The sequence below is a fragment of the Varanus komodoensis genome, unplaced genomic scaffold (genome assembly GCF_004798865.1).
Source record: "Varanus komodoensis strain SLA01 unplaced genomic scaffold, ASM479886v1 scaffold1, whole genome shotgun sequence".
In the NCBI taxonomy this organism is placed as follows: Eukaryota; Metazoa; Chordata; class Lepidosauria; order Squamata; family Varanidae; genus Varanus; species Varanus komodoensis.
Window position 1 is genome coordinate 37,065,888 of NW_025335268.1, and position 15,024 is coordinate 37,080,911.

The 15,024-nt window shown below is 43.4% G+C and overlaps 1 protein-coding gene across 4 annotated transcripts in view; it reads left to right on the plus strand.

The window, feature by feature from the left end:
- IPCEF1 (interaction protein for cytohesin exchange factors 1) overlaps positions 1-15,024 on the plus strand; it is an 87,526-nt gene that overhangs the window by 58,231 nt on the left and 14,271 nt on the right. For 3 of the 4 annotated variants that reach the window (XM_044422497.1, XM_044422492.1, XM_044422506.1), the window contains exons 3-7: positions 1,656-1,692; positions 2,302-2,471; positions 9,323-9,396; positions 10,516-10,587; positions 12,205-12,266. In XM_044422497.1, the coding sequence (XP_044278432.1) occupies positions 1,656-1,692; positions 2,302-2,471; positions 9,323-9,396; positions 10,516-10,587; positions 12,205-12,266 (415 nt within the window). Of the gene's footprint in view, positions 1-1,655; positions 1,693-1,755; positions 1,869-2,301; positions 2,472-9,322; positions 9,397-10,515; positions 10,588-12,204; positions 12,267-15,024 lie in introns of those variants that run through there. The other variant, XM_044422514.1, reaches the window with a different exon arrangement.

Here is a 15,024-nt window from a genome sequence, read left to right on the forward strand (position 1 = left end):
AATTCACAAAACAATGCTTATGTGTTCAAATCAGCTCATAGAAGCATAGGATAGTAGAGTTGGAAGGGGCCATGAAGGCCATTGGGTTGCACGACACCAGGTTACACCATCCCACTCAAACTAACTATATCTCTTTGTGGCCAGCCACTGCTTTCACACTCAGGCTAACCTTTCCAGTAGCTCTCATGTATGTTGAACTCTTCTTCTGAATCACTTGGTGAGCATCCATAATTTGCTACATCCTGATCGGCCCACTTTCCAGAATTCCTCAGGATGCAAAGAGCTTCAATTTGGATACGGGCTGCACGGATCACAAGACTGGTACAACATGTGTACATGGCTGGTGATGTGGATTGCAGCTTGGGGTGAAGATCTGAGTTGAAGACAGCTGACAAGTGGTTCTGGGGACCAGAGAAATTAACAGCCTAAAGTAAGCTGGTGAGCAGAGACACATGCGAGTGGACAATGAATGGTTAGGTATGGGAGGAATCGGTTTAAAAAGGCCTATAGTGAAGAGATGTGAAGTCCATCAGGAGAAGAATGGAAGGTCAGGAGAGCCCCTTCTGCCATAATCGTAAGAAGAGTGAATGTCAGTCAGGCGGGAGGGCTGCTGAATGAGAGCTGTTTCATCTTAGACACAGACTTCCCCATTTTTGCTTGGGAGGTGCAGTAGTGTCCCCTTGTCTCTTCACAACCATTTTCACAGAAGCCACACCGGGAAGTCGTAGCTGCCCCTCAGTGACCTTCAGGAATTCAAAGGCAGGGAAGCAGGTAAACATGCGGTGCTCAGTCTTCACTGGGAGAATGCAACATCAGGCACTGATCTGCATCTGTGAAAAACTAGTATCCCTGAAAGCCCAACAGTTTCCACTGCAGACATGTTGCATATGTGCAGCTGCCGGTAACCACCAAGGAAGCCACGTTGAGACGTAGGTGCATATGTGGCTTGACACTGAACCGTTATTGATTTCAGTGGGATGACACTGGCTAGGCTGTGCTCTACACTTCCTACAAGCTTCTCCTTCCCTCAACTCTCTGGCTCTTTGCAGGCTAGTTTGGAAGTGGCATCCGCCGGGGGATGCCAAAGAAATGATCCATCAATCAATGACTAATGGGCATCTTTTCATCCCGTGAATACTGTGCACCCTTCTAGGAGACATTAAAACAGAAACTGGATGGCCATCTGAGTGGGATGGTGTAACGTGGTGTCCTGCAATGGCAGGGGGTTGGACTCGATGGCCTTCCTGGCCCCTTCCAACTCTACTATTCTACGATTCTATAAGATCATACAGTTCAAGGAAGCCTAATCTTATTTTACTTTTTGTATATGTTATTTTTGGTTAAAGTTTACACACTGAGTTCCTGTTGCATAGCGTAACTGCCTGTGGGTGCAAAAGAGGAAGCTTTTGTGACAGAGGCAAAGGACTGCTGAATTTTCTCATGGAGCATCATATGAATCGATTCTAATTACAGCTCTTTATGCTTCAGCTACTTGCTTCCCCATTAGCCATGTGGGTGGGTTTGAAAGATTCCACTCTGTGCTGAGATGCTGCCGCCGCCGCCACCGCCCTCTCCAGAGCCCCCTCCCTTTTCTACACATGTTGCAACACAGTCTTGAAATTTCCTTTTTTCTTTCCTTCCTGCATCTCTTGCAGGTTCCTTTGCGTCAGAGGACAAGGAAGAAAAATCAAGGTACTGAAAGCTTCCTTTTGTTCCTGTTTCTGCTTATTGTGTCCCTGTGCTCTCGCAGAGTGGAGGTTATTTAGTTGTTGGTGGTGGACAGCTCATATTCTTCTGCTCAGTTTTGCCTCCAATTATTCTGCGTAGAAAAACAATGACAGGCTCTTCAGTTGTTCTAAGCTGTTTTGGTATGTCAGTATTGCAGTGCATGTATGTGAGAGAGAGAGAGAGAGAGAGAGAAGTGGGGACAGAGAATGAGAGCGAGTGAGAGAGAGAAAGAGAGGGGCTGTTTTGCTTTATTCAGTGTTGATCTGTTCTAACTGTGGCACAAAAAAGATCTTTCTGACCAGTTTTATAGAGCTACACTGGCTGAAGACTTAAAAAATATACAGTTACTTTAAGTGTAATATCCAGTAACTGGTTTAATTTTGATTCACTAAAAGGATGTTCTCTATCATGATGGGATTCCTAAAGGCTTCATTTTGATTGATTTAACTTTGCTGACCTTAATGGTATTGGAAGGATGAAGGATTATATTTGAAAGGGTGGGGGGGACCTGGTAGCTTTGTACATGGTGTGTGCATCTGTGTTTTTAAGTAGCTCTTGTCTCTAATGCCACAGGAATTTATGTCATGAGCCGCCGAAGAATCTCGTGTAAGGACTTGGGACTAGCAGATTGCCAGGGATGGCTCTACAAGAAAAAGGGGAAAGGAAGCTTTATCGGCAACAAATGGAAAAAGTTCTGGTGTGTGCTGAAGGCTTCATCATTGTATTGGTACAGCAATCAACTGGTAAGCATGTTGACCGAATTTGTGTAGGGAAATGACATGAAGTGCACACCCCACTAGGCAATATCACCATTGGCTATGCAGTCACAAGGAAGGGGCAGAATTAAACTTGTGCGGGAGTTATTTTAGGTTTCTTTCTTTTTTTAAAAACTCTCCTATATTGAAAACATTAGCTGTACTGAACAATTATCTAAGAATGCATGAGACAGCCTTTGCCAACCTGGTATCTTTCCAATGTTTTGTACTGCAGCCCACTGACCAGTGGTCATGCTGGCAGGGATTGATAGAACTTGTAGTCCAAAACATCTGAATGGTATCAGGTAGCAGGAGGTCTGCATAAGTCAGTTGTATTCATTGCGTCCAGCCAGCCTGCCTGAGAAAACTTCTGGCTCTTTTGCTTCTGATTTCATTGACTGTCAATCCAGCTAACCCTGTTACCTGTTTTGGATTCAGCAGGCAGGTCACAGTGTTGTCGTTTTGCTGCAGTACAGAAATATCATTGTAGATCCCAAGCCCTTTGCTAGCTATTCTGTTTAAGCCATACAAAACTTCTGGATTAGGTAGACAATTTGACTGTGTTGGAAAATCTTATTTTGCTTCCTTGGTTGCAGCTGTGCAGTACCATCTGGAACAAGGTGTGTGTGTGTGTGTGTGTGTATGTGCTTTAACAGGCTAAATATGTGCTATAATCTGAATGGCTGGACTCCGTATGAGCAGGAGGAACCACAATCCGATTCTGTGATCTGCTTGTAAAACCCTTTGTAGATAAAAAATAAGTCTGGCTTGAATGCTGCATTAGTTATGAAACTTATGCCAAAAGTGTTCCTGGTTGGCTTCCTGCATGGATGAGATTCATTTGTTACAGTTAATGGACAGAGTTCTTGAAACTGCCCACATTATCCATGTGTGTCTTCGCCCCTTGTCCCTTGCGGGTAATAATCACATGTAGCCAAGAGAAATGGGGCAGCCTAGTCAGGGATGTCTCTTTGAAAGAAACAGCTGGCTCATTCCCATTGAAGGAAGGCATACTTTTGTTAAAGAAATCCTTCTTGGGCCAGTCCAGTATAACTAATTTTAGACTGGTCCCCTTGGATGACGCTGGATATTTTAATCCATTTCAGTTTCTTGATCTGAGCCCGGCTACAAAGGAGATTGGTATAGTCAGACAGAGAAAGTGTAACCATCTTGTTTATCCTGGCCCTCTGAGCAACTACTTTTAATAAAGCCAAATATAGTATCCTTCTGGACCCCCAGCAGGATTTGGCACTAAGATGGTTCTGCTTATACCCAACAGGGATGAAGAAATGTGCCAAGTCTGCTTTCTGCTATTTTCTCATTTTTCCAATTTTAAATTCAGTTTGTCCTGAACGTTGAGATTGTCTTTAAAGTTTGCATGAAAATCAATAAGCATCTTTTGCACACATACATCTTTAATGAACATATTTTTGCAAGCAATTTTCCTAATATAATGTGTATTTTACAGTATTTTGTCTAATACAAGTGGTTTTGGGTGCTTTTTTAGTGGGGGGACTCTATTGTAGAAAAGTGCGAATTGTTGAAGAATGACTGTGTTTCGGTTCACATGAACTAAAATATGAAATTAGATCAGTTTGCATTTACATGGGATACTGAACAAATTTCTCCACCACTCCTGTTGTCTGAGCTGCCCTACCCCAGTGCAGGTTATCAGTTTCTATGATGGACAGTATTGTTATATTCCATTATTATGTGCTTGTATGCTACATAATAAGGGTCATATGAGTGATCCAGCTCATCATGGTATTTGGGGACCAGCATTCTTGAAATGCAGATGAGACCAGTTGCGTTTATTCCTTTTGCTGCAATTAAGGCAAGGCTGTGGTTGAGTCCATGTGGTGATGAATGAGAATTGCATTGTTACTTTGGGTCTGCTGGTTAATTGCTAGCTTCCTCTTAAATTTGAATTGCTGTTCTTAAATTTATTGCAGGATCATGTCCAACAATTTTTGACATGACTACCAAGATCAGTGAGGATCTCTTGTCCATTACAGGGCCTCTGGTCTGCTCAGATCCACAAATGAGGCTTTGCTTTTTACAAAATCCTCTCCACACAGTACTGTCTATATGCAAGGTGCAAGCTACACGGTACAGGCAGATCTCAGCAAAAGCTAAACCTGTGAATTGAAACATACCTTTTGCTTTGGGCATATACTGCACGAGCAAAATTGCCTTGTCTCTCACACCAGGGAAAGAGTGAATTTCTTTCTTCAGTTGGCTGACCTCAAGGTCTCCAATATCCAGCACAAAATATGGATATGAACTTAAATAACCTTCCAGTCATGTGCACATCTCTTGCATTCAAGGATCGCAAGCTTACTAAGTGTGGAAAGGAAAATGTTTTGCCACAGCTACCTGGATATGCAGGAAACAATGTAACTTGTGAGTCAACAGAGAATCCCAAAATCTATCTCAGCCTAGAACTTCCTATATTATGAATTGCTGAAAAGTGGAGACACAACAAGAGAAAAGAGGACAAAAAAAGGGAAAAAAACTAATTTGCATAAAATTAGTATATATCCATACACATGCAAATTTAAACAGAATGGTTACAATTTAAATGGAGATGCAGGACACTTCAGCATAGTCCATGCACCCTGCTCAGATGCTGCTATCCAGGTGATGCTGATGCCTTTGGCTCTGGCTCACCCTTTGGGTGGTTCTTTATAGTGGACATGGACTCTTTAAAGAGAGGACCCCTTAAAGTAGAGGGCGCTTGGTAGCCCTTCAGATAGAAGTCTGTCCTCTGAAAAAGAGGGCACATGGTCACCCTACCCTCCCTATGTAGCAGATTCTTTGGGTGCTTTGAAATGAAGCTACATTTGGGGTTTCACTTCCAGATTAGATGTTGCACCTGCCATTGAGGTGATAAACAAAGAAGTCTGTTACATGGTCCCTGGGTGCCGGAGGCAGACGACAGATTTTGCAGAAAGCTCTAAGAGCCATGGGAGTCATTGATGTTTGTGGTCATGTGTATGTCTTTTCTTTTGTGTGACTATCAGTTGCTTGCCAAATATTTTTTTCCAGCGGTTTAAATGCTCCAAAATGTGTTGGACCTTCCAGTTATGACATGGCCAGTGTTGGGATTTGTATTCTATATTTGTTATATTTCTACACCACCCAATAGTCAAACCTCTCTGGATGGCTCACAACAATTAAAACCACAACATGCAACATAACATTTAAAAGTTTAGAACTAAAGTATGAAATAGAAGTAAAAGGTGCAGTAAAACCTCGCAGCCATAGAGAGATGTTTCTAGATCCAACATCTGAAGTCTGTGCATGAGCCATGATTGCCCGATAAAGCTTCCATATTCAGAGAGGGGTCCTGCTTTGTTCTTAGGGCATTTTAGAATGCCTTTTGAATTGCTTTGGGTGGTCCTGTAGAGCTTGTGTTACCTTGCAAATTGGCAAAGGGTGCTGTGCAGTAGAAAGAAAAGATACACACATCTCTGCCTCGCTCTGCAGTGCCGCTGCCTGGCTGTTGCCAATCTGAACAAGAAGAATTGACTCATCGTATCTCCCCTTGGGCATCAGTTGAAATGGGGCAGCTGAGACAGCAGCAGAGTAGACTGTAGAAGAGATGAATGTAAAATGAAATACAGGATATCCATGCATACGCATTGGGCCCCTATAACTAAGCCAGCAGCCATGCCCATCAGAACTTCGCCATTACCCCGCTTTGAACCTTTTCTCAAAAGCAATGAGGATCCTTTTGAGAATCCTCAAAAGCATGCTTTCAAAAAGAAAGAGAATGGTTGCAAACATGGAATGAATTTTCAGCACGGCTCTGATCTACCTAGCTTTCAGGCTGAATGCCAGATTCTGGGGACTGTCGAAGAAAGCTGTCACTCCATGCAAGTTGTGGGAGCCTTGTGGCTTACAGCGGCTATCAGCCCCGTCCAGCATAGCCGCTGGTGCAGCATGCTGGGAGGTGCAGCCAAAATATCAGAAGGGGTCCCCTTTCAAAGGGGTTTCCCTACCCCTTCTATATGCCCCACTTTATAGGCTTCCTATAAAGCCTATACTCTGGTTAACTCCGGTCGGAATTGGAGCATCCCAGCATTGTTTTATATTCACGCTCTTTGGCCATCTTAAACTGACCATCTTCACCTCTAGTTTAAGCATTCAAAAGTCTTCCTCTGCAGACAAAAGTTCACCGACATCACTTATCCACCTGCAGCTTTCTGTGGTTTTGGGACCGTGGGGGTGGCTGGCACTGACTGTTTTGATGGGGCTCTGGGACAGCCCCTTGTGCACTTGAATGCACAGCTCGGATTATAAGTGGAGAGTCCGGAGGCGATGCTCTGGCGTGTCTGCGGAGGCAGGGACCCCATTCAAAGCAATGATGTTCATCTTCCCATTGTCTTGCTTGCTTTGCATATGTCTCTGTGGCGGCAGACCATATTTTTAGGAAGCAAGAATTCTGCTAATCTTTCAGCAACATCTTTAGTTGCCCAGAGAAGCAGAGGAGTGTAACATAGCAACAGCAGGCTGGTGTGGTGTGTGTTCATCTATCAGTGTGCTTTGGGAGAAAATAAGTATTAGTTAGGCTTTGAAATGGATTCAGCCAACACTTTGCCTTCCCACCACACACACTTGTCCAAACTCAGGATGAACAATCCTCTCGCGGGATGCTGACAGGGAGAAGCAGGGGTGGGTGGGGGAAGACCCAGCTGGACCGGCGTGTTCATAAAGGAAGGTCAAGGGTACTTCTGGACAGAGGGTGTTCAGTGCCGCATTTCCAAGGCACCGCACACCTATCCCATCGTTTCCTTCTTAATAGATCATTTTTCTAGTAAGGGAAAGGTATTGGCACGTTGATTGAAATGCATCCATTTATGACACTCACCTTCACCATATGTATTATGGATTGATGTATTATGAATATGCTGTAAGTTCAAAATTGATTGAGTGCTGCAGGGCATGCGGCAGCTGCCAAGCCATGTGGCACAGACTGAGTTGGTTGGTTTAACTCCTGAATGATCCAGTACCTTCGTGGTTGCTTTCCTCAGCTTCCTAATGTACAAACATTTGGATTCATGGAACAAGATCTTGTACTGAAGGAGAACTCTGGTCTGGGCTCACAAGAATGAATTCCACACTCTCTCAAGAAAGGAAGATTCACTTGAGATATTTTTCCATTGCTAGAAAAAAGATAGAAGAAGCAGTGAGGAAACACGGGAGGGTTATATATAGAAAATGATCTTGTCTGGACAGGGATGTGTGAGGAATCCATTTTGTGGGTGTGCAACACATTGCTGCATTCCTTATGCAGGTGATTCAAAGCAACCGTGAATTGAGAGTCGATTTACCCACAGCCCTGATCACAAAAGGGAACCTTGTAACATCTGCTGCTTTCACACAGTGCAGCTCACTGGGCCATTCTTCTAGGAGTGCTCCAGCTACGTTCTTAGCCGTGGCTGACACTTGGATGGAAATGCTTCATCCAGCATGGAAGAAGGGTCTGATGCCTCACACAATACATTATGGAGGGAGCTCAGAAGGATTCTGCAACAAGAATAAGCAAGATGGTGTTCTCCAGGTATTTTGGACCTCCTCTTCCATATGCCCCTGCAGTAATGGCCAATGGTCAGGGACTGTGGGAACTGGAGTCCAAATCTGGAGGGTAATAACTTTCCTGCCCCTCTTTTACATGGGAATCGTCTTAAGAGGCTTCTCTATGATAAAGGTGGTGAACAGTTGGCCTATAGACAAAAAGAAGGAAAAAGCAACACTGAAGCCTGGCTAGAAGACTGAAATGCTTAAAGAAGAAACAGTCTCAGCTGGCAAATTGAGAGGTTTCCCATCCTCCACTGCAAGGAGCTCTTACCAGTTCTTTCTGCATGAAGTGAGAAAAATATCTGAGGGATTTATCCAGGTCACAGTTTACACTCTTGGCAGCAGAAAGCGTTAAAATTCAGAAATTGGACATTCCTTGTGATGGACAAGAGAGGAGGGGGAAGAACAATGGCACGGTGACCATGCTGGTGAGAAGATGGAGCTGCTGAGGGAGGAGGCCATTGAGGTGCTGGAGCTGGCGCTGTCCCCGAGGTGCAGGACTTTTGGTACGCCAGGCTACCAATAACATGCCCCCGAGAGCCACTTTGCAGCAACTGAGTGACCAGCTCTCTGCACAGTAGGGACGCAAGTCACACAGAAACACAGCTTTGACTTTCCCAAGAGTTCATTCATATGTAACTTAAGAAACCAGTAAAAGGCAGAAGGCCATTTGGCAGTCATGCTTAGCTGTCAGCATTCTCTTCCGAGGCAGAGCTGCCGCACCTCCTCCGTTACTGAGCTCCTAGAAGCTGGTGAAGATACTCACTGTGCCATCTCAGTTTCTTGTTTAAATCTGTTTCTATTACTTTATGTTTGGACTACTGGATTGTGGTTTCTGTTTCTGCTTCTCTGTGTTATGTTTTAAATGGGAAGATAATTCTATTTGTTACTCTGTGGACTTCCTGTAAACTGCCTAGAGCTTTTTGGAGGGAAGGGAGGAGGAACATGTTTTAAAATAAACACTTTTTTAGTTTTGTTTCATCACAAACTCAGTTGTTGAAGTTCTGCAGCCAGCAGTGCACTGAACATTTAGCGTTTGCAAAAGTTCAGAATCCAATGAAGTGTGTGGCTGCTGAGATAACAATGCACTGAACTTCTATGTGTTTAGAGTGGGGTTGTGATGCCTCGTCCTTGCATTACAGTATAGCTGTCAAGTAGATAGAAATACTTCTTATAATAAGAAAATTTACCAGAAGTTCGGTCCATTCACAGCCCCCAGTGACATGCTTTAATGTTGGTTCCTTTTTTGGTCATAGGCAGAGAAAGCTGAAGGATTCCTCAGCCTTCCAAACTTCACAGTGGATCAAGCAACAGAATGCAAGAAAAAGTAGTAAGTCTATCACTTTTTGTGGAGCTTTGAGAAGATGAAAAGTAAAACGTAAACCAAACTGAGAATATAAGAAGAGCCCTGCTGGATGATGCAAATCATCCTTTCAGTCTAGCGCCCAGTTTCCCGCAGATGCTTCTGTGAAACTTTCCTGCAGAGTGCGAAGGAGGCAGCTTTCCCCCACTGCAACATTTCAAGCTGACTGCTTGCATCAGGCATTGGGCACATGGTGACTGATCGGAGCTTGAACTGCGATTGCAAGTCCATGAAAATGTGATGGTGACCCGGTGTTGTTTTGCTTCCAAAGGAAATGAATGGCATTTGGCATTGGGATGCTGCAGGCTTTAGGAAGACAAGCCTTCCATCTTGTTTGAACTCATGTGTGAAGGCCAGCAGGCTTTTCCTTATTTATATCTTTTGTATTAATAATTGAGATGTTTCCAGAGGGGAAAAAAGAGAATAACAACAGGAAACCAAGCAGTCAATTTATACTAGCATTTCCCCTTCCTTATAAAACAAAAAATAGCCTACCAAGCATTATGATTTCTGGTCACTCCAAAATTGTTTAAGCCACTTCCATTGTTGCTCAAACGTGGCATGAGACTTCCCTTGCTGGTTAGCAAATTCCTTTATCATCTCTAGTTCTGTGACCTTACAGTCCAAGCCAGCCCCTGGTTTCAGTTTCTTGCTGAAGGTCTATGGCAATATGTTCAGAGATGCTGAAGCCTGTTTGTGGGCAGGCTTCCTGAAGTCCTTATTCCTGATGGTCTGATTTGTGCCCTTTTAGTCTTGTCTTAAAGACAGACTTGTTGACCAACAGCAGTGGCTTTCGGACAATGCAGGAGATCACACAGGCAACGTCTGATGATGCAGCATGCCCTGGATGCTGTGAATAGCTCCACTGGGTCTACTTATTCCCTCACTGGAGTTTATTATTGTAACAATTGGTATTTAGATTTATTGCAAGGTCTGGCATCTTGCCCTGGGACCAGTGATTTCTGTTGTGAGTTCATGGTCTTTAATGATCTTAGACAGATTACCTTGCATTATTCTGAAAAATGTGGCAAAATGCTCATTTTTCCATAAATGTAATTATATGTACTTTACCTTGCTTCTTTCAAGCGCCATGAAGATCACTCATCCACAGATCAAGACATTTTATTTTGCAGCTGAAAACGGAGAAGAAATGAATAGGTAAGCAAAGGCAAACATCCAACCTTCACCTGTTTCTGTCGTCCAAGAGCAACCACCCCTTTGACTGTTCTTTCCTTGCTTGTTGTCACAGACATTAGTCCAGAGGAGGGGGTTACATTTTGGCCAGAGGACTATATAGCCTCTTGGCTAATAACATGGGGGCTGTTTGTCCCGAATGGGCAGAGCCAAATTTAAAACGGGAAGGGTTGTCCCTGACCTGCAGCCACACAGCCATTCTCTCTCACACGGAGCTTCCCGTCACCACCGTGCAGCTGTTTTCTGAGCAGTGGGGAGGAAGAAGCTTGTGTGTGGAGGGGGCAGGGGACAGGCTGAACCTCCCCTCCTTGCCCCACAACTCAGGAAACAGTAAGGAAGCAGGAGCCAATTCACCTCTTCAGTGTGGGGCTGGCCATCTGGAGCAGCCTGTCCTTGCTTTGCCACCCAGATCAGCTTCCTCTTGAGTGGCAGACGGCTTTGGCAGCCCCCTGCCAGTGACTGGGCAGGTGAAGTGGTTTTCCTCTTGGGGGAAAGGAAGACCTTGGGGAGGGGAGGGGAGGGTTAAGCTTCTCCTCCTTGCATTTATGAGTCGCTAGGAGCAGTGGCAAAGAGGCAGCTCTTCCATCATGACATGTCAGCTCCTGATGAAGCTTGCTTCCCTTGCTCCCCCTTTCCCACTTGGGAAAACTGCTGTCTCTCATCTTTCTCCAGAAAAGATCTTCCCACTGCTGCATCAGTTCATTTATACAGGTTCCTGCTTCGCTGAGCTTTCGCGATAGATTGCTCTGCTGTACAGCAAGCAGCTAATGGAAGGATCCTGGCCTGGAGGGTGCTGCGTGCCAAAGGGAGGCTGGGTGAACACGCTGAATGGTCAGGAAAGGCAAACAATACATTGAATGCGCAACATGCCATGACGACTGTGCTTGGGGGCGTCTGCTGAGCTGCATGGCACATAAGAGGCATAAGAGGGTGGCGGTGCCAATAAGTGTCCTTCCCGCTTCTCGCTTAGCTGATTAACTGAAATGGGGACTATTTCTGGTTCATGGGCTCGAGTACTTCACTTCTTGTACTAATAGCTCCATTCTTAGTTTAAGGAAACGTTTGCAGGTGACCTATGCGTACCGTTTGCAAGGATGTTTTAACCCATTTTTAAACTCTTTTATTTATTTATTTTCATTCAAAAGCAATAGGTTACAAATAAAAAAGAAATAGAATATATATATATGCATAAGTATGTGTATGTGTGTGTGTGTGTATATATATATAAGATACAAAGGGATATTACACAAATGTACCAGAAAGTTTCAATATCAAAGAAATTCACAAAAAAAAACACAAAAATTTCTATCTCCTATAGTCTCACTTAGGCCAATCAATTCTTAATCAAGGTTCTTATACAGACTGATCTAATTTATCTAATTAATTTAAGATAATATAACTTTAGCATTGAAGTAAAATTACTTTTTACAAATTCTGTTTTCTTGAATATTAGTTAAATTGCTCATAATAAGCTTTCCATTGTTCATTAAATTCTTTGGCAGGTCTTCTATTTATATAGTTCTAACCCAATTTTGTATATTCTGGTCTGTACCAATGCATGTGCTTTCCTTTCGATTGCAGGTGGCTAAATAAACTAGGCTTGGCTGTCCTTGACATACAAGCCAATAAAAAGAACGAAGAAGGTATGTTAAGTGTTTCACTGGAATCTTTGTTGCTCTTTCTCTGTCTCACTCTCTGTCCCTTTTTACCCAAGGTGGGATAAACTATATGCCATTAAATGTGCTCCAGAGAATGGCAGGATTCTAAATAGTTTTGGAAGAGATTGGATTGGATTTAGATAATAATAGTCTGGAGACAATGGCAATGTTGCGTTGATTCCCAGATCATGAATTTTGCACTGTGAACATGGAAGTCAGACCAAGGGATGCTCCAGGATTTCATTAGGTCCATGGTTTTATTTTCCTGTAAAATTGTATTTGCATTTTAACGTAGAGCAATATGCTAAGTATCCACCAACCATCAACTCCCTAAGATGGCCCCTTCCCCATCTCAAGAGTAACCCAATATGTTTATCCACTTCATTGTCCAACATGCAGTTCAGCACAAGGACTGACTTACTGGGCAGACAGACAAATACATCAAGTACAAAAGACAAAAATCAAGTAGATGAAACAAATCACATTTCTTGTCAATTATGTGGATGGGAGTGCAGTTATCTCTCAGGGTTTGTGCTTGACAAATGATTGTGGCTCAAAGCTGTAGCAAAGACTTATAAAATGCAGCTAAAAGTATTCAGAGATGTTTTTATAATAAGCCATATAGAAGTATTGCTATCAAATAAAGAAAATGTACAAAAATACCTATTTTAGGATATAATGCTGACCTCTTGTATATAATGCAGTAGGACAAAATACTGTAATGTTGGTCTCTTGATTTTTTTATTGGTGCATTTTGTTTTATTGATTTTTATTGGTAATTTTGAATGGATTTTATTGAATATATTTTATTAATATTTTATAGTATCCACTTTGTGTGCTTATTACCTTGTATGCTGCCTTAAGAGAATTCCACTCTGCCAGTCCATGGTGACAATCTTGGGCTAGAGGAATCCATGGCCTGACTTTGTGGGAAACCTGCTTCCAATGCTTCTATGCATACCTGAGCTGCTAATTGGCAGCTGTTATTCTATTCTGATAGCCTCTTCACTTCTGTCTCCTGTGGTGACTTTTGCCTGTTCAGAATATGTGAGCAGCAGCTTTTGCTTGTGCAAAAGCACATCACCCAAACTCATCACATCTACTGTTTTCTTTGAATGCACTGGAATGAAGCAAAGGTTGCACTTGCATTGGAAGTTTGGCATATCTCCGAACCGGGGCTCTCTCACTGGTTGCCTCTCACTGGTTGCCTGATTTTGTGTGTGGTTGTAATTACCATACCAGACCTTATTTCCTGGATGATCCTTGTGAAAACATCTTGGAGGGGTCAAAATGTGCAGATGTTCCTTTGATTGATTTGAAATATTTAGAGGATATTGTAAGAGGTAATAACACACTGCCTAAAGCTTAAGTATCAAGCCATTTCTAATAGTTTACCTTGGTTTAATTATTGTAATCACTGGCATGGTAGGCCACAGACTTTGAGAAAGTGAAGGGTATTTGCCACTTTCATATTGCACCTGGTCTGTCCTTTGCTCACAATGTGGAATTTACTTGCAAAATTACTTGCTAGCATTCAACTAAAGCACATATGGGGAACCCCGGCTTGAGGATCAAATATGGCCTGCCAGATTCTTCCACCAGCTTCTTCCTCAGGCAAAAGCTCTTATCTCAGAACAGCTACAGATCTGAGATAAGATCTTTTGCCTGATCAGCACTGTGAAGGGAACCCTCTTTCAGTAGTGGGGAAAATGCATCCCCAGCTCTGCACATCAGGCTCTGCACATGCCCACTGCTGGCACGTGCCACCTGGGAAGTACTCCAGTCCAGAAAAAGTTCTCCACCTCTGAAATCCATTATGAATGTGGGGCTTAATTCTGAGATTTGCCCCGGAATGATGTTCACTTTCTTCCACATGTGAAGTTTTTGTGCCTTTTCTATCCTCCAAATTTTGATACCCTTATATTTGCTGCATACACAAATGCACCAGCCAAATGCACTACAGCAAAGCATAACCAGAGAAAATGGCTAAATCTAGCGGTGTACCAAAGGAGGAAATGAAAAGGCTACACGACTTGGGTATTTCCTTCATGGGGAAAGCAAGTGACTAGAGCTACATGTTCCTCTTAAAGTAAAGAAAAAGAATGCATCAAGCCAGGTAGGAAAGAGCCAGTGCAAAGAAGAATCCGGGTGCAGGGAGCACAAGCGGAAAGTGGCCAGCACTAGAGGCAGCGAGTTTTCATTTGGCTAAACCTTCTGAGGGCTCATTACATTCTGCCAATGAAATAAATGAGGAAAGGCCTTAATGACCTAGACATAGAGTGGATAGTCACCCATTGGGCAGGGCCAGGCAGCCTTTTTGAGGCCTGAGCATATTTGGCAATTTGAGGACCTGCTGTGGGCACTAGCACAAAATGGCTGCCATGGTATGAAAGGTATGGTATGGGACATGAGGCAAAGGACAACTAACCCACCCAAAAGCTGAGTACAAGCCAGAGGTGGGTCTGAGTCCTAACACACATGCCTCCTCTGAAAGGACAGTTTGCATCACCAGCATGTACCTGTTTTACATCCAAACTGCCAGTAAGGAAATGTTTTTCCAAGGGTAGGACAGGTAGGGCACTTGGGCAGGTGCCAGGAAAGGGACATCACTGCTCTGGGCAGCAGGTCACCTAGCCCTGCTCTGTCTAGGTAAACCATTTCTTTAGCTGTGGAAAAACTTCATCAGTATTTTGTTAATGCTTTAATTAGATTTCTTTGAGAGAGAGAACATGGATGTATAGAA